General features: G+C 53.3%; 1 protein-coding gene across 1 annotated transcript in view; it reads right to left on the reverse strand.

The window, feature by feature from the left end:
* Positions 1-18421, reverse strand: part of TRPV3 (transient receptor potential cation channel subfamily V member 3) — a 30046-nt gene extending 11625 nt beyond the window's left edge. Inside the window, exons 1-8 of the mRNA XM_052658011.1 lie at positions 18403-18421; positions 14963-15083; positions 10211-10315; positions 9999-10085; positions 9077-9231; positions 8148-8324; positions 5030-5170; positions 2449-2729 (exon numbers count right to left, since the gene is read on the reverse strand). Coding sequence (XP_052513971.1) covers positions 2449-2729; positions 5030-5170; positions 8148-8324; positions 9077-9231; positions 9999-10085; positions 10211-10315; positions 14963-15083; positions 18403-18421 — 1086 coding nt within the window. The remainder of the gene's footprint in view (positions 1-2448; positions 2730-5029; positions 5171-8147; positions 8325-9076; positions 9232-9998; positions 10086-10210; positions 10316-14962; positions 15084-18402) is intronic.
* Positions 18422-18846: the final 425 nt, after the last annotated feature.

The raw sequence follows: 18846 nt of genomic DNA on the forward strand, positions 1-18846 counted from the left end.
AGCTTGGCCCTCCACCCCCACAACAGACAGGGCCTGGGAAGGGTCTCCCACGAGAGCCTGGCCGAGCGCCTGCTGCTGTGACCCCTGGGCCCCGCTTTATCTGTGGAATGAGCACAAAGCTTGCTGACCTGCGCGTTGCACCAGAGACTGTGAATGCCAGAGACAAAGGGGTGAAGGCCCTCTGCACACTTCAGAGAGCTGCACAATCAGCTCACAGATCCTTCCACTGGCTGGGGAGTCTGTTCAGGGAAGAATCTAGGAACTGACCATTTTGAGAAGTAATTTCTGTTTGACCTGAGCTTGAGTTAGAAGTTTCTCCAGCTTTCACATCCCATTCTCAGTCAAGACCCTGCCAGTTGAGGCTCACTGCCCTGGCCAGTCAGGGAATGGTGCAAGACACTAGCCTTGGGAATTCCTGGGCAATCTAGTGTTTAAGATTCTGAGCTTCCAACACAGGGGCATGGGTTTGATCCCTGGTCAGGGAACTAAGATCCCACATGCCGCATGGCGCAGTCAAAAGAAGGTTAAAAAATTAAATTTTTTTTGAAAAATTAAGACGCGCCAGGGCTTCCCTGGTGGTTCAGACAGTAAAAGAATCTGCCTGCAACCCAGGAGGTTCGATCCCTGGGTCAGGAAGATCCCCCAAAGAAGGGTATGGCTACCCACACCAGTATTCTTGCCTGGAGAATTCCATGGACAGAGAGCCTGGTGGGCTACAGTCCACAGGGTTGCAGAGTCAGATATGACTGAGCAACTAACACACCAGAAGCCACCAGGCTTTTTCGGAGAGATTCGTGAAACCTAGGTCAGCTAGCCTCGCTCTCTGCTGAATGTTAGAGTTACTAGGTCAATTTAAAATTCCCACACCACTGACTAATTCAATCCAGATCTCTGAGGATGGGGACACCCAGTCATCTGCATGTTGTAAAGCTTCCTGGGTGGTCCCAAAGTGCAAGGGAGATGGAGAGTTTACTAGTTCCCCAAAGCAAGCCCTGGGGACCACAAGATGTGGCAGGACTTCCTGGGGCACCAACCCAAGGCCCAGGAAGAGAGTCCTGATGGGGAATACAACGTCAGGGCCCTGATCTCATGTGACCCAATGGGATTCCCACGTCATCTCACACAAGAGCCTAGTCACTACAGACCAGGCAGGGAGCTTCTGGGGACAGGGCACGTCTCCCCTTCCTGCACCCCAGCCTAGAAGAATCCAAGGACAGGGACTGTGTCCTAAGCATGTCCTAAGCATCTCTATTCCCAGCAGTGACCAACTTGAGCAGCATCCAGAAAGACATCCAAAGAACAGTGAGTGAAGGAGAGAAGGGGAGTGGGAAGGGTGCGGGGGACTCCCCAAGACTGACAGGAGTGTTTGGGGTACGGGGAGGGCATATTTTCCTTCAGGGAACCAGGGGGTCATGAAGCCAGGCTGCATGCAGGAAGCTTCATCTTGGGCTCCCCAGGGACTTCATATGCCACAGTGGTCCTTGGAGAAAGTTCCAACTTGGCAACCACAATCTGACCCTCCTCAAAGCCCCCAGGAAAACTGTGTTCTTGGGGTGGGCAGGAGACTGGGGAGGCAGGCATACACACAATTGCTCCTTTATCCAAACTGTTCTTCCTCCCCTCTCCTCCCGCAGAGAATGAAAAGGTCCCTTGTGGGCACCAGCCCTGAGCACTGGGATGGAACCCAAGGCCCTCGGGGCAGTGCCTCCCTCAGCAGCGGCCCTGAGGCTGGCACAGCTGTGCCACCAGGGCTGCTCAGCAGCCTCTCCCCCACCACAGCCCCACCCCCATGCAGCACCCCCTTGCAGCCTCCCCAGAGCCTTGATCCCCTCCCAGGGCTCAAGATGTGAAGGCAGAAGAGGCTCTGCTGTGACCCCAGCCCCAACCTGAGTCCTACCCTTGAAATCGGACCAAGCCACGGCTCCAGCAACTTGGAGAGACGAAAGCCCTCCCCAGCTGAGTCTTCACCAAGGCTCCCAGTTAATCTGAGTTCCCTGGCCCTCATCTCAAGGGTGCAAATGGCCACCAGCCACCGCCTCCTCCGCTGGGGACTTGGCTCCATGTTTCAACCTGACAGACAGGCTGGGGTCTCCCCAGAGTCCGGGGGCAGCAGCACGTTGGCTCTGTATCCAGAGCAGACATTCTGGGCCTCCTGTCCTCACAAGAGGCTGAAGGCTCCGAGGGTCAGACACTCAGCCTCCGCGTGAGTGCCTCGCCACCCAGGAATCCTCAGCCACAGAGCTTACATCACTGCAGCCCTAAGGCTCCTCCACCCTGGCCCAGGCGACAGGGTCCCAGGACAGGAGACAGAAACCCAGAGTGTCAGGGCCTGAAGTCCTGAGGGTGGGCCCACGAGCTGCCTGGCCAAGGCTCTCTGTGCTTAGCCACTCAGAAGAGCCCCCACGGGGGCGCACCTGGTGCCCTCCCGCCTGCCCCCACCTCGCCCACCTCGGCCTTGCCCATCTTGGCGGCCAGCTGCAGGGGCGTGAGGCTGTCGTTGTTGCGCGTGGTCTCCAGCTCCCAGGTGCCGCTCCTCAGCAGGATCATGTCATACATGCGCTTGACGAAGTCGTTCTGCGTCTTGAAGTCCTCGGCCACGGTCACCAGGGCGTGGAGGATGTTGTTTCCCCGCGAGTCCTGCGAGGTGATGTCCGTCTGCTCATTCTCCATCAGCATCTGCACGATCTCGGGCTGGTTGGTACAGGCTGCCAGGGCCAGGGGTGTCTCGCCTAGGGGAGGGGGGCACAGGGGCTCGGTTCTCTCCCTGGCCAGAGCTTGACTTGGATCCTAGTCAAGATCTAAGATCCAGACCTTTGATCACCAAGGTCTAGGACTGGGGCTTCTCCTGACCATCTCAGTGGGAGTGGGAGACTGACGTTGGATCATTGCTTCAACCTCCTAATGGGTCTCCCTGCTACCACCCGGGCCCTCCAACCCTATCCTCAGCACAGCAGCCAGAGTGCTCCCGTTAACACAAAAGGCTCACCTCACCCAGAACAAAAGCTCAGGTTCCAACAACAGCTTACAAGGCTCTTCTGACCTCATCTCCTCCACTCCCTCCCTACTCACTCCCCTCCAGCCACAAAGGCCTCTTCCTTTCCCCACCCCCCTCCCCAGCACACACAGGTGTTTTTCTACCTCAGGGCCTTTGCACATTCTGTTCCCTCTGCCAGGTGTGCTCTTCCTTCTGCTGAATCACTTCCTCCCTCACTACCTCTGAGTCTTTGCTCAAACATCACCTGTTCAACGAATCACCCTAACTGCCCTGTTTAAAACTGAAACCCACTGCCTTCCTGCCCCGGGACTCCTGATCGCCTTCCCTTGCCTTGCTTTGCTATGCTGTGCTCAGTCGTGTCCGACTCTTCTAGACTGCATGGACTGTAGCCCGCCAGGCTCCTCTGTCCATAGGATTCTCCAGGCAAGAATACTGGAGTGGGTTGCCATGTCCTCCTCCAGGGGGTCTTCTCCAGGGATTGAACCTGCATCTCCTGCATTGGCAGGTGGATTCTTTACCACTGAGCCACCTGGGAAGCCCTCCCCTTGCTTTACTTTTTTTGTCAACAGCACTTATTATTTTCTAACCTACTACATAATATTCTTAGTTATCATGTTTATTATTGATGGTCTCTCTTCCATCTAGAATGGAAGTTCCATGAGGGTAGAGTCTTGGTTCTGTTCACAGACACATTTCAAATACCTAGAACAACGCCTGGTAGTAAATGACAAATGTTTATTGAGAAAAGAGAAGGCAAGTGACTCACAGATGGTGACACAGCAAAGCGGGGGACAGAATCAGGGCTGGACATTGGGTCTCATGCTGTTTCCCTGCCAGTCTCCATCCTGTCTCCTCTCCTCATCCCACCTGACAAAGGTTTCCTAGCCAGGTCTGACCAGAGGCTGCCCAGACCCATCTAGTCCTATAGGCTAACTAGTCCTGCAGGTTAAAAACAGTAATAATAACAAAAAACAACCAGAAGAGAAAACCAGATCCATGGCGATCAATCAGGGCCTTCTAGGAAGAGGAGTTAACTACAAAGTTGTGCTTGGAAATTTTTTGGTGGGATGAAGCTCTTTGTTCCCTGTCCTGATCACAGCGGTGGTTACACAACTGTATGCGTTTGTGGAAATGAACAGGACTCTACATTAAAATGAGTAACTTCATTGTATCTAAATTACATATATTAAATTTTTTATTTTTCATCTGGGATAAGGCTTCCTTGATGGCCCAGATGGTAGAGAATCTGCCTGCAATGCCGGAGACCCAGGTTCCATCCCTGGGCTGGGAAGAGCCCTTGGAGAAGGGAATGGCTACTCACGCCAGTATTTTTGCCTAGAGAATTCCATGGACAGAGGAGCCTGGCGGGCTACAGTCCATGGGTCGCAGAGGGTTGAACACAACTGAACAGCTTAACACAACACAGCCTAACCCCAATTGTTTTTGGACTCCCTAGAGTGTCAGCCAGGGAATTTTCATCTTCTCACTTTTTCCTCCTTGTTGCAGTCCTGAGAGGCACTAGATACAGGGAACAGAGGCCAGACCTGGTAGCCTGAACGCCTACATTAGCTCCTTGCTACACTGGGACAAGCTATTTCCCTTCTCAGAACCTGTCTCCTCTCCCATCAACTAGGGTTTAAACTGGCTTCTCTCCTTGCCCTCCCTCCCGGTCCTGGTTCCCTGCAGAGGGCTGCTCGGGTGAATGCCTATGTCCCCTCTAAGACCCCCAGGGGACACTTCTGGAATGCAGGCTCCCCCATCTTCCCCACGACTCCGCTGCTTCCTCCCTGGTCCAGCTTGGTGGTCCTATTTGGATACATCAGCCCCTGCCGCCTCCCTGGTCACAGCTCTGTCCTCCAGGGTTCTCCCACAAAACCCAGCAGGCAGAGGCTGGCAGTGGGGTCTCCAGCCCTCAGTCTGCTAGCGCCTTTCTCAGGGAAGGAGCCGAGCCCCACCCTCCGCCCCCTCCGGACCCCGGACCCCGGACCCCGGACCCAAGACCCTGGACCCCAACCTGGGCGGGGGCGCACCCACCGAAGTAGAAGCCTTCGTGCTGGTACTTGGGGTTGAAGAAGACCCCCTTGGCGTGGGCGTTGACGTCCGCCCCAGCCGCGATGAGCACCGCGGTGATATCTCCTTGCCGCCGCTCGATGGCGATGTTGAGCGCCGTCTGCCCTGTGGACCCGACCGGGTGGGTGAGGGGCGCTCAGCGGCTGGGACCCGGGGTACCACACCCTCTCTGGCGTTCCCCTCTCTAGCTTCTGTACCCTCCATGGACCATGGAGAAATACTAGCTGCCTGTCTGGTCGGCGTCGCCCAGCTACCAAGAGTCCCAGCTTCATTCTTCGCTTCATTCACTCTTGCCTGGAAGCAAGGATTATCCTTGGAGCATCTGTTCTGTGCTCCACTGGGGACACAACGGCACAGGGCTATAGCTTTAATTCTTGTCCTCTGGAAGCTCACAGTCTCCCTGAAAATTTAGTGCTACGATGGGGGCTGTGGTACCCAGAGGTGCTCTTAACACAACCTGGAGGACTGGGGTGCTTCCCAGAAGTGGCCTCTCAGCTGGGATCAGGAAAGTGTAGCCAGGCTGGGTGGGGCCAACTCAAAGCCTCCTAACTCAGGATAAGAGGTTAGAACTTCAGGGACTTAACCAGTGGTCTGGTGGCCGACTCCATGCTATCAGTGCAGGGGGCCTGGGTTTAACCCCTGGTCAGGGGACTAGATCCCAAATGCTACAACTAAGACCTGGGACAGTCAAATAAGTAAATATTACATATTTTTTTTAAAAAGAAGTTAGAACTTTATCTTAAAGGCTACAGGAAGGCGTAAAGGCACTGAAGCAGGGAAGTGACATGATCAAAGTTTGGGGTTTTGTACATATGTGTTTCAGATCACTCTGGCTGCAAAATTGGAAGATGTGTTAAAAGGAGCCCAGACATGTGAAGAGCTGTCCATCCAGGGCGCCAAAGATCCTTAGGAGGAAGAGTCCTCAGGATGGTCTGTGGGGTTTGGAGGAGGCGTGCCTCAGGCCAGATCCAGGCATCTAGCCTGGGTGCTGGGTGCACAGTGCCCTGATGACTAAGAGAGAGAATAGGGGAGAAGAAGCAGGGAGGGGGCAGGGGGACATTGACCCTGTTGGTGGAGCCTAGAGAAACTCCACCCCACTCCAGTCCTCTTGCCTGGAAAATCCCGTGGGCAAGGAGCCTGGTAGGCTGCAGTCCATGGGGTCGCTAAGAGTCTGACACGACTGAGTGACTTCACTTTCACTTTTCACCTTCATACACTGGAGAAGGCAATGGCAACCCACTCTCCAGTGTTCTTGCCTGGAGAATCCCAGGGATGGGGGAGCCTGTTGGGCTGCCATCTTTGGGGTCGCACAGAGTTGGATATGACTGAAGCGACTTAGCAGCAGCAGCAGCAGAGAACCTCCAGACAGAGGGGACTGGAAGCCTGGGGGGTAGGGAGGTCTCAGAACTTTCTACCAGAAATAGCATTTTCCAAAGAGCTGTAATCATGCCATACATAAAAATTAAGCCTGGTGGATTAAAAAAACTAAGAGTTTTTAAAAACTGGTGAATTGTTTGTAAACTAAACTTTTAATTATTTATTTTAATTGGAGGATAATTACTTTTTTACAATATTGTGACTTTTTTCAGGGAAAACCTTCTTAAGCAAAATCCAAAATGCAGAAACCATAAAGAAAAAAACTGATATATTTGCTTACATAAAAATTAAACACATTTCTGTGTTTCAAAAGACATCTTATAGAAAGTGAAACAAGTGATAGACTGGAGGAAATATTTGAGATGTATAAAAGAGACAATGCGTTTTTAAGAGTCCATAATGGATTAAGAGCTGCTACAAATCAATAAAAAAACAAGCAGCCTAAAAGAAAATGGAGAAAAGATTATTAACAAGTACCTCGCAGGGAAGAAAACACACACAGCCAATACAGAAAATGAAAGATATTTGGAATCAGTGGTAATCAGGAAGAGGAAATTTTGAACTTAATGATTTAACACTTTTCACCCACCAGACTGGCAGAAACCAATAATAGTAATAATATATATATACATAAATAGATACACATAAATAAAATTACTTTATCCCATGACAAAAGTTAAATTCCCAAGCCAGATTCCCACCTGCAAAAAGCTGACATGTTTAGCACCCATGACATATCAGCAAAATGACATCAAGTTATTCTTGGGCCAGTCATTTGTGTCACAAGCATATCATAAGATCCTAACAGGATGTTTGTTGACTCCAAAAAATCAAAGACACACCTTACTGATAATCCACAATGGATTTCCTGAGCAGGAAACATCTCAAGTTTGGTCTCATTGTCCCCTCTCCAGCCCACCTCAGAGAGAAGCCATAAAACCAAGACCCACATGGGGCTGTAATAATGATAATGACAATTTGACTTCCCTAGTAGTCCAGTGGCTAAGATTTTATGCTCCCAGTGCAGGGGGGCCTGGGTTCAATCCTTGGTGGGGGAACTAGATCCCACATAGACCACAGCTAAAGATCTCACATGCCACAACTAAATTTCCCATGTGCTGCAACTAAGACCAGGAACAATAAAAATAAATACTTTTTTAAATGGAGTGTCTTATATTTTAGACATGGTGCCTATGACATGTTTTTCTGAAAAAATTACGATGATGACAATACTACCAGTTGCCATGTGTTAGCCCTGTCCAGTTCCCTAGCCTCATCTCCAGCCTTCTTGCCATCACTCAGCTGCGTCAAGCTCAGTCCTATCTTGGGCTTCTGCTCTTGCTTTGTCCTGGAGCCTTATCATGCTGGCTTCGGGTGCTCTCTGACCACCCACACTAAAGTTGCCCATGACCAATCACTTTTGATGACATTATCTTTTCTGTTTTTTTTTTTTTTAACTTTCCTTTTCATAGTGATTTCCATCGGTTTTTAAATTACCTTATTTAGAGCCAAGAAGCTTCATCTGGTCTTGTTCAGTCCTGTGCTCTGGGGCCAAAAGCACTGCCTGGCACATGGTCAGTGGTCCAGAGTGTTTGTAGAATGAAGGAAGGTGCTGGGCACCATGTTAAGTGCTTTGGGCTTCAGAGACAGCAGTGCTTGTGTGTGACATGATTCCCCCCCACCCCTCTGCCCCACAGGCAAGTACCTTCATAGGCCTCCTCCGTGTACTCGGCATTGATGAACCTGTCTAGGATGTCATTTTCCTCAGCAAAGGCAAGAAGGATCCGCACGATCTCCTTGGTGCTGGGGTTGATGTTTAACAAGGCCTTCATCAGGCAGGTCTTCCCCGTGTCCGAGGCTGTCAGCTTGTGCATGAGGAAGTCTGCAGGCAGGAGGGCAGGATGGAGCCACAGTACAGTGGGTCCCCGGCTGCCCTTGGCCCTCCCAGCCCGGAGGAGAGGAGACTGGATTGTGGGGGCTGCAGCCCCAGACCGCAAGACCCTGCCCAGGCCCTCTGCTGAGCTCCCTGCCCCAAGCTCCTCCCCTCCCTCTCTCCTGTCCAGTTCTTCCTTCTCCAGCCCCCTCGCTGGCCCCTCCTCCTCCTGGGTGAGTTACCTAAGTCTTATCAGAGACCTTTTGCCCTTGGCCTTCTGCATCATCTCCCTGGTAGGGGGCAGTCCCACCCACTGCCTGACTTCCCATTGTCCATCTCAGAAATCTCAAGCCCACCACCCCTCACCCTGGTTGCTTACACATAGAGCTAGCCACCTCCCTTTAACTCTCTACTTCCCTGGTCCCCAAGACAGCTCAGGCCCCACCAGCCACCAAGTCTCCTAAGTCCAAGTGGCACCACCCTGGATTCACTCCTCACGTCTTTGAGTCCACGAAGAGTTGTTCTCCATTTCCCAGGCCCGCTGCTGGGGTCCCAGCTCTGCCTGAACAGCGGTCTTCTCCAGATTTATCCCCATCCTCTGCCAAGCAGCCAGACCACGACCACCACCTATCTAAGCCCTTCCATGGCTCCCCATTGCCCTCCGAATCAGGTTCAAAGTCGCCAGCCCAGCATTTAAGGCTGGAGGGCAGGGCGAGGGGTGGGGAGAGGGAGGGAGGTGGACGGCAGGGGCAGGCACTGACCAGGCACATCCAGGCTGTGGCGCCGCTTGCAAAGCTCCTGCAGCTCCCCCAGCAGCTCCAGCAGCTCCTCCACGCAGCCCTCCGACACTGCCGTAAAGATGCGTTTCTTCAGCCGCTTCTTTTTGCGCCTTTGCTCTTCCTTGGCCAGGTTTGCACTGAGGCCAGAAAATGTTTCCAGCTCACAACATGTGCACCGCCCCTCCCCAGGGTCTCACCTTCCTCCGACAGAGCCACTGTGCCCACAGGCTCTGCCCACAGGGTGCTGCACCAGTATTTACATCTGCACGTGCCTATCACAATGCCTGACCTCCCCTCCCTTAGTGCTGGTGGAAGGGGTGGGGGGGATTCGTGCGCTGCTCCCCTTCTAATCCAAAGGCAATCACGTTTTAGCAGACTGTATCTCTGGTTCCACATTGTAATGATCAGGAAAGATCCGTACCTAACTGCTCACTGTGAAGACCTCAAAAGCACGAGATCACAGGAAGAGAAATTGCACCTTCATATTTTGTGTTGTTTGAATGTTTTTAATATATTCAAATATCTCTCTCCCCACACTCGAAATAGGCAGCTGTAGTAACACATTGCTGCGTAGTCCTTCTCTGTGTGTGTGTTCTTGTAAAACACGCATTAATGTTTGATGGTTGCATGCATGTATTTTTAGTTTAAGTATATGGCATTGCACTAAGTTCTCATTCTGTTGCATGTTGTTATTCCGGTATTTTATGATGAATGGATATTACTTTTATAAAATGTAATATCCCTCCCTTCCCCCCAAAAATGACCTACATGCCTCTGCCATGGGCCCAGACATGTTGCAGCACTCAGCAGTGGCGGCCTCTTTCTCTCTTCTGCAGGGTCCTGGTGCCTGCCCCTCTAGCACTGCCTGGGGGCACAGTGGGAGGAGAAGGAGGGCCCGGCTCACCTGGGACTGTTGGGATTGGACGGGGTCTCTGTCACGTCATCCTGAGGAGATTGTGGGGAATCCATGTCATCACAGTTCCCAGAGACACTGGAGGGGAGTGGGGAGGGACAGGTTTTTAAATGGACAATGGCAGCATGCCACAGCCAGGCCTGGCCGTGTGGCCCAGGGCAAGTCCCTGCCTACCCGCTGGAGCCAAGGGCTGGAGTACTCACCATTGCCGGATGTTGGAGTCCATGGGCTTAGAGAAGATGGGGGGAGAGGTCTTGGCAACCGTGGGGTTGGGCTCGAACCCTTCTATCTCCAGGAAGAAGTGTGCACTGGCAGGACACCCAAACAAGCCCATTAGAGCTGGGGCAGGGCTTGTTCACCTGTGTGTCCTACAGCCCTGCTGCCAAGGGTGCCCACCTCGCTGAGTGGTCACTCCCGGTCAGGCCCAGACAAGCCTGGAAGGCTCAGAGCTAGTCCAGAAATGAGGCATAAGCGAGGTGAGGGCAGGGCTCACTGATACATTGGCCCCCCTTCCTGTCTCCTGCCCATCAAAAGGAACCTTCTGAGTTGACTTAGAATCAAATCATTCTTCCAAAAGAGAGGAGCAAACCCCTGGTTGAGAGCCTAAGGCCAGGGTTCTAGGCTGCCTCTGCCTCTCCTGTTGTGTGGCCCCAGTGTGACCCCACTCACTTTCTCTGGGTCAATTGTCCTCACCTAGAGAGACTGGGCTAGATGCTCCCTAAGGCCTGGACTCAGGAGCAGCGCTGCTCCAGAGCTGTCTCCTTATTTCAGACCGTCCAGCTGAAATGGGCATCAGAGACCACCCTCTGCAATCGGTCGCCTTCCTCTGCACCCCTGCAGTCCCCCAAACTGTCACCCCAAAGTTGTCCCCATGCCACTATGGCAGCTCTGACCCAGCAACTACAGACACATCTGATAGCAGCTCAGCCCCAAAACATCCCGGCTGAGATGTGCTGACTGTCTCCAGGCAGAGCCGGACGACTCTCACACCGGCAGCTCTTTCCCCAGTTGGTCCAGCCCCTGCCCTTCCTCTATTCCACCCTACCTCTCTGGGCTCAGTAGTGCATTTACTAGCAGACATTTACACGTACAATCTGCCAAGCACTATTTCAGGAGCTGGGAACACTGTGGTGAACAAGTGGACAAAAATGCCTCCCCTTGCAACGCTCCTGTTCCAGTAGGTTGGTAAGAAGAGACCAGGTTATAGCACAGTGAAGCCATTGCTTTCCTTGCTCTAGACAACAACACACTGTCTTTCGGCTGTAAGTTCTTCCGTGGCGGGAACTACAATTGCAGCATCCTAAGTCTCTAGAACCCAACCCTGATCGTGATACTCAGAAGACCTAATAATGGATGAGTGTAAGGATGGATAGGTGCAAGATAAATGAGTTGATAAAAGAATGACTGGTTGCACAGATGAGTGGATGGCTGAATAGGTAGGTAGATGATGGAGAGTGGGAAGGATGAATGGATGGATGGATGGATGAGGAATGAATACTTGGCTGGATAAACAGGTGGACAGATGGAGAGACCAATAAGGAAACAGACCAACACAACCTTGAACTGTAAACTGTGGGAGGTTGCTTCCCTCAACAGGAAGATGAAGGCTGTGACTGAGAAAGGAGATCTTCAGTGTCTGGGAAGAAGGGTAATGAGAGTTGAGCTACAAAGGACCCAGTTGTGGGTCAGGAGCTAACTCCTGGGACGGCCTGTCCCACACCTGCCCTGCTTGCCGCTGTACGTGCCATATCTCATCCGCCAGCGTGAGCAGACGTCAAGATCTTGGCCAGGTGACGTCCTGGCTCCTGACCCACAGCAGCTGCCCTTTGTTTACTCCTATCTTTGACCCAGCCCAAAAGGAGCCACCAGCCACGTGTTGTTAACACAGGTAGGCAGACAGCCCTGCATCTTTTCTCCTGCACTTCTATTCCTCTGAAGGCAGAGAACGATCCCTAGGCAACTCCTGGGCTGGGGAGGACTCTCTCTTACTTTGTCCCATGGACAGCCCAAGGGCTCTGAGCTTCAGGGCCAGCGCCTCTATAGCCTTTGGCCTGTGCCTACGTCCCTGAGCAAGGCAAGGCCCAGGGGACAGGAACCCCAGCAGCTTCTCACAGAGAGGGGCATGATGCTTCAGGAAAAGCTCCAGGTCCAAAAATTTCCTTCAGATCTGGAGTTTTGGGTGCCTCCAATTCCACCGTTAATACATATTTCCTTAGCAGTCAGAGCTGCCATCTTTACTTATATATAATATTTAATTTTTTTTTCTTTGTAAACCTGAGTCCTATACTCAGTTCTGAGGGAGATGCCTAAATCTTTGGGGTCTGGGGAGAAGTAGGCACGTGAGGGCCCTCAAAAAGCCTTAGGAAGGAGAAGGGATCACCTATTCGGAAGACCAAGGTCACACCTCACACCAAGCCCTTGACTGGGCCGGGGTCATGGGCAGACCTGAGCCTGGAACTAAGTTCATGAACCAGGCTGGGCCCAGAAGGGCAGCCGGACTACACGAAGAACCTGGGATCTTCCTAGAACGCTGTCCTCAGTCCTTCTCTGAGGTCCAAACCTCCCCTGGGAAAGTGAGAGGGGAGGGAAGGGGGACGGGAGGCAGGAAGCTTAAGGCAAAGATTTCGCTGCTCTAGGACTTGCCTGGCAGACCAGGAATTCAGACTGTGCTTAATGCAGGGAATGGGGGTTTGATCCCTGATTGGGGTACTAAGATCCCACTTGCCGTGAGGGGGAAAAAAACACCCAGGTATCTCTGCTCCTACTCAGGCAAGCCTCTCCAGAAACAGGCTTCCCCCACAGGCCTCTGACACCTGTCTGACCTCCACGTCCACCCAGTCTTCTCTCTAATGCTCCAGACTGGAGCTTCCACCGAGTGTGCCACCAGTACCTCTCAGCCAGCATTTCACACGTGAACTTGGCTCTTTCCTCCTGGCTTTGCTCCTGCTCCTCTGAAGTACTGATGTCAGAGACAGCCCTGTCATCCATCCGGGTCCCCCCATCAGAAGTGAAAATGTCTCTCAGTCCTCCTTCTCCCTGCCCTCCCATAGTTGATACTTCAGACTCCATGATGCTAATACCTCTTTGATCCCTGCCTGCTTCTCCATGCCTCACCACCAGGCTAACCCCCTATCACCTGGGCAACAATCACAACAGACTCCCCTTTGATCCATCATCCACGAAGATCACCCAGAGTATCATTGCTGCTGCTGCTAAGTCGTTTCAGTCATGTCCAACTCTGTGCGACCCCGTAGACAGCAGCCCACCAGGCTCCTCTGTTCCTGGGATTCTCCAGGCAAGAATACTGAAGTGGGTTGCCATTTCCTTCTCCAATGCATGCATGCATGCTAAGTCGTTTCAGTTGTGTCCGACTCTGTGCAACCCCATGGACAGCAGCCTACCAGGCTCCTCTGTCCACAGGATTCTCTAGGCAAGAATACTGGAGTGGGTTGCCATTTCCTTCTCCAAGAGTATCATTTCCACAATGCAAACCTCGCCATGCCCTCCCTCTCACACAAAAGTCCTCTATAGCTCCCCACTGCCCCCAAGGTATCCAATCTAAACTGACAGCCAAGACCCAGCCTCAGAGGGGCTCATCTCCCCCACCTACCCAGCACTTTAGCCACATGGGACTCCTCACTGGTTCCTTCCCCAAGCCCTGCCCTTGCCCTTGCCCCTCCCCAAGAGAAAGGGATGCTCTTTCCCTTCCTGTCTACCCGCCATCATCCACAGTAACAGCAGCTCTCCTACAAAGTACCCACAGAATCAGAACAACCGGCCCCTCCTCAGGCCCAGCACACCCTCTCTCCAGGCCACTCCCCGCGTTCTCGCTGGGCCCCCTCACCATCCAAACTGTGAGCAGAGGTGGGTGCTCTTTCTCTCATGCCCCAGTCTCCCCAGCCTGGGCCCAGCCCTGGGCCTGGTGCTCGAAAGACCTCAGCAATTATCACTCAACCAACAGAAGGGAAAGCACTAAGCTCACCTCGGCCTAAGATGGGCCTGGGACAGGGTAAAGGAGGTGGGGCAAATGGGCCAAGCCAGACCAGGGCCCACTCGGGTCCAAGGGACGCACAGCTGGGGTGAGGGAGGGCACTCAGGTTGAAAGGAAGAGTGTCAGTCACTCAGTCGTGTCTGACTCTGCAACTCCATGGACTGTGGCCCACCAGGCTCCTCTGCCCATGGCATTCTCCAGGCAAGAATATTGGAGTGGGTTGCCATGCCCTCCTCCAGGGGATCTTCCTGATCCCAGGATCAAACCCAGGTCTCCCCCATTGCGGGGCGGACTGCAATGGGGTCAGTTCAGGGGCCAGCTGTGACCCCAGAGAAGTACTTTCTCTGCTCCCACCTCCCCCGTGTCCTCACCTGGGAAGTGGTCATAACTGTCCCAGCCCTGCCCCATTCCCAGGGGCCCTGGGGAGTGACAATGACAATAACAAGGAAGACAAAGTTCAAGGCAATAAAACACTATCAGGGACAACAAGTTCTGTGGAGTGAACCATCACTCTATGGACTGGTGTCCCCTTTACGCAGGTGGAGTTGAAGAGCTTGAATTACCTGGCTGGGCACCCAGTGGCTGTGAAAGCCCCCCAGTGGACATGGAAAATGTACCCAGGAAGGGGCCCCTGCCAACCTGGAATTTCCACCCACTTTTCAGCTCCTTGTCTCAAGATGACTTCCAGCAACTCCCCGCCTCCCCAGAAACCTTTCTGAATGTTTCTGCCTCGGTGCCCCAGTCCCTCCAGTCGTACTGACCTCTCCAGCTCAGCCCCAGAGTATGCAGGCTCCCCGCTACACACACATACATCCCTACTTATACCTGGTTGGGCATCAGGCCACCCAGATGAGACGAGAATGGAGTCTCAGGTCCACCCCCAGCAAGTGCTCCCTGAAAGTGGGCATCAGGCCCCTCCCATGCCTCTCACCGCAGCACCCAGGCCCAAACCTACTGGCCCTACCTCTTTTTGGTGGGGGTGACCTCTGATGGCCTCTTCTCCTGCAGGATGGCAGGGTTCACAAAGGGGATGGTGGCTCTTCTGCCCGTGAGGGGCACCATCTCCTTGGGGTGGGCGTTCATGGCTGGAACACAATTGCAGTGCAGATGCTCAGGTTGAGGGGACAGGGAGGAGCTTCAGGGAGGTTTTCAGACCATGTGGCCCCTGCTTATACCCCCTAGGATGGGACGCTCATTCTATCTTTCCAGGCTGCCAACCCTGCATAGGGTTGACGTCCCTGTTGGCTCAGATGGTAAAGAGTCTGCCTGGAGTGCAGGAGACCCGGGTTCGATCCCTGGGTCAGAAAGGTGCCCTGAAGAAGGGCATGGCAACCCACTCCAGTATTCTTGCCTGGGAAATCCTGTAGACGGAGGACCCTGGCGGGCTACAGTCCATGGAGTCAAAAAAGTCGGACACGACTGAGTGACTCACACAACTGTGCATAGACAGTCCCTGCAGTTTCTCTTGCTCCCTGCTTCAGCACCCCTGCTCCTGGGGGTCCGAGGAGAGCCCATCAGAGCTTCCAAGTAGAGACCACCATGCCCTTGACCTCTCTAGTCATCTGCCCCAGCCCCACCCATCTCCAGGTAGATTCCTGAGAATTAACTCTGCTTTTTAAATGTCTCAGGATCTGTGCTCAGAATACTCCTTGACAGAGCAGGACTGTCACCTCCTTTGTTCTAGACACTATGCTCCTAGTAACACAGCCCAGATCTCTCTGGTTTTTTAATTTCTCACACCCCTTGTGCTCTCTTCTGCTAACACACAGATCATCTTTCTTCCCTCCCCAAAGCTGAGTGTAACCAGCCTGGTGGCTATCTGTCCGTTGGAGGAACCAGCTGAGCCTCACCCAGCTCAGCACAGACTTGTCTCACTGATGCTCATATGGGCCGGACCCTATGTTGGGCTGGAGGGAGTACTGGAAAGAGGAACTGATATGTCTTCCAAGGAAACTGAAAGGAACTTAGAGGTTTCTGTGTGGAAGAGGAGGTCTGTCCAGGCAGAGGGGATAGCCTGAGCAAAGACCAAGGGTCAAGAAAGCTCAGCAAGGAACAAGGAGCTGGTGTGACTGGACCCCTGGGCAGTAAGAGGCTTGAGAGCATGTCGGGCCTGGAACAGCAGCAGGAGTTGGCTGAACCTGAGGGCAGGGGGGACGTGAGAGGGATCTGGGTCTTATAGGAGACAGCACGAGGGAGAGGGAGGAGACCAGAGGCCACGAGGAGGCTGCCGCCGGGGCCAGCCAGCTGGGGGTGGTGGGCTGGCCGTAGAGGAAGAGGCGGACAGAGGAAAGGGTTGTGTGGATAGGAGGTGACTCTGCAGTTAGCTTGAGCCACCGTCGGAGACACGGAGAGGCCAGAGGGGGTGATTTCTATAAGAAGAGCCCAGTTGGGTGGAGGGGCGCCATGGGTCATCCTGACCCACACAGGAGAGCTCTCTGGAGGAGGTGTCTGGATTGTGGTGTGTTCAGACTGTGTGTATGTCACTCAGTCATGTCCGACTCTTTGCAACCTCATAAACTATAGCCCACCAGGCTCCTCTGCTCATGGAATTCTCCAGGCAAGAATATTGGAATGCGTTGCCATTGCCTTCTCTAGGGAATCTTCCCAACCCAGGGATGGAACCCAGGTTTCCTGCATTGTAGGCAGATTCTTTACCGTCTGAGCCACCAAGGAAGCCTGATACATAGAATTACACTACTGCAATGATTTTATGTTGCATTTTTAGCCATATACATTTTGTTGGAGGCCTGGTTACAGACTGGGTGTTATAAGAGACCACAGTCTTATAAATTAGACAAGATATAAGCAATGGATCGAGTGACACTGACAAAGACATAGAGCAGCAGGGAGGCACAAGGCACAGACAAATCTGAAAGCGAATTAAAACAGCGATTAATCAGTTTAAGGGGAAGGTTTTCCTTACCCTGGAAAACAGACCTAAACCAGTATTTTTTAAGATAGAAACCATAAGATTATAACCACATCTACGAGTTCAGTCAGTCCCCTATAACTCATCCTTTCTGTTAACAGCTTTATGAAGCCATCAGTTTTCCCATTAGAATTATTTGCACTGCTCTGCAAATCTGTCTTATAAATCTTCTTGAAGGGGAGGCATTTTTGCAGAGGCATCAGAGTGAAACCATAGGTATCTAAAATGACAGAAAGACTGAAGAAGGCACGTTTAAAGCAACCAGGTCACTGCTGATGCAGATATTCTAGAGATTATATGGAATTCTGATGTGTGCTGGTAAAGCGTTCAGTCATAATTCTAGTTATTATCTGAAAGTACTGTGCATCACAGCATAACATGGTTCAGACTGTGGTGAGGTCTAGAAATGAGAGAGCCTCATTACCACCCCGCCTCCCCCGCACTAAACATGAGCAGCCCTGAAAGAGGGGAGGAGAAGGGGGTGGGGGCAGGGGGCATCAGCCCTGGAGTGCAGGCACCTTGAGGCAGGGAGCTCCGAGGGGGGGCCTCAGGCATTCCATTAGGAAAGACCCATCAGCACCAGGTCCCTGGCCATATCCACAGTCACACCACCTCCATCAGCCCAAAGCGACCTGTGGACAGATGGGGCTAAAGGCTGGGCTGGGCCAACACTGGAAGAGAGGAATGGAGGGCAAGTCTCTTATCCCTCCCTGAGACTCAGTTTTCCCTTCTGAGAAATGGGCTAAAGGGTCTCCTATGTCTTTCACCTATGACCTCTGGCTGCTCCATCTCCTCTGCCCTGGCCAGTGAGTGTAGGGCAGTCCCTGCCCAAGCAGGAGAGGGTCAGGAGAACTGTGGCTGGGGAGACTGCAGCAGCTATAATTAGCTGCCTGAGTCACCTCGTAAACCTGTGTTCTCACCTGCTGGACTCTCGCGGGCCTGGCCCTCCCTCTCTCAGGGATTGGGCTTCCTCACCTGGGAAGTGCCTCCCAAGCCCCAGCACTGACTAGAATGGCCTTTCCTGGGAGATGGTGCAGGCCCGGGGCCACAGGGCCCACCCCCATCCCGGGCTTGCTGGCTCAGCCCCTATGAGACACCTGGGCCCCATCCCTCTCAGGCTCTGGGGCCTTCTCATCCCATCCTGAGCTCCCATCACACTGCTGCCCTGGAGTTCACATCCCCAGGGCCTGCTAGAGGTGTCAGGAGCCTCCTTCACCTCTGCCCTGGGCAGCTATGAGTGTCCGCCCTCCCTGAAACCCCCAAACCTCAGTGGAAGGTGCCCACTTCCATCAGAGCCTGTGCTCTCCCACACTCCCAGTGGCCAAGAGCTCACGTCCAACTTTGCCTCCCCTGCTAGAGGCCCAAGCTTTCTCCCAGTCCCAGCTGAGGCCAATCAGCAAAGGGCAGGCATGGCCCAGAGGGACCCCTGAAGTCCTCACTCTGGGCCCCCTGGGACCTTGGAGAGCACTCAATACCTGTGTGGCAAAGACTCATCTGGTGAAGTCCAGGTGTGGCAGTGGCTGCCTTGTTCTCAGATCACCGCATGTCCAGGGCCCAGGGCCTACAGCCGAGGTGGCGAGAGGCTCTCATCGTAGTCAGAGAGATGGCTGGAATGAAGTGTCAGAGGCAGAACTGGCTGGGTCACCTGCCCCTGGTGCCAAGCAGGCCACGCCCACCAGCCACAGCTACAGTGCCTGCCCACCGCCCACGTGCTCTGCCTGAATCACCCCCACGCCCACAGGGCAGCCTCACCCCAGCCCAGGAGAAGACAGGGAGATGGCAGGTACCCAGACTAAGGGCCTGGTCCAACTCTCCTCTGGTATTTGATGCCTCACATCACGACCCTCATCACATTTACTTCCCAAGGATGCTGTGAGAATTCAGAGATCCTGCTGGCAGGAAGGCCAAATGAACTGAGT

This window comes from Budorcas taxicolor, chromosome 19, assembly GCF_023091745.1.
Source record: "Budorcas taxicolor isolate Tak-1 chromosome 19, Takin1.1, whole genome shotgun sequence".
Taxonomy (NCBI): Eukaryota; Metazoa; Chordata; class Mammalia; order Artiodactyla; family Bovidae; genus Budorcas; species Budorcas taxicolor.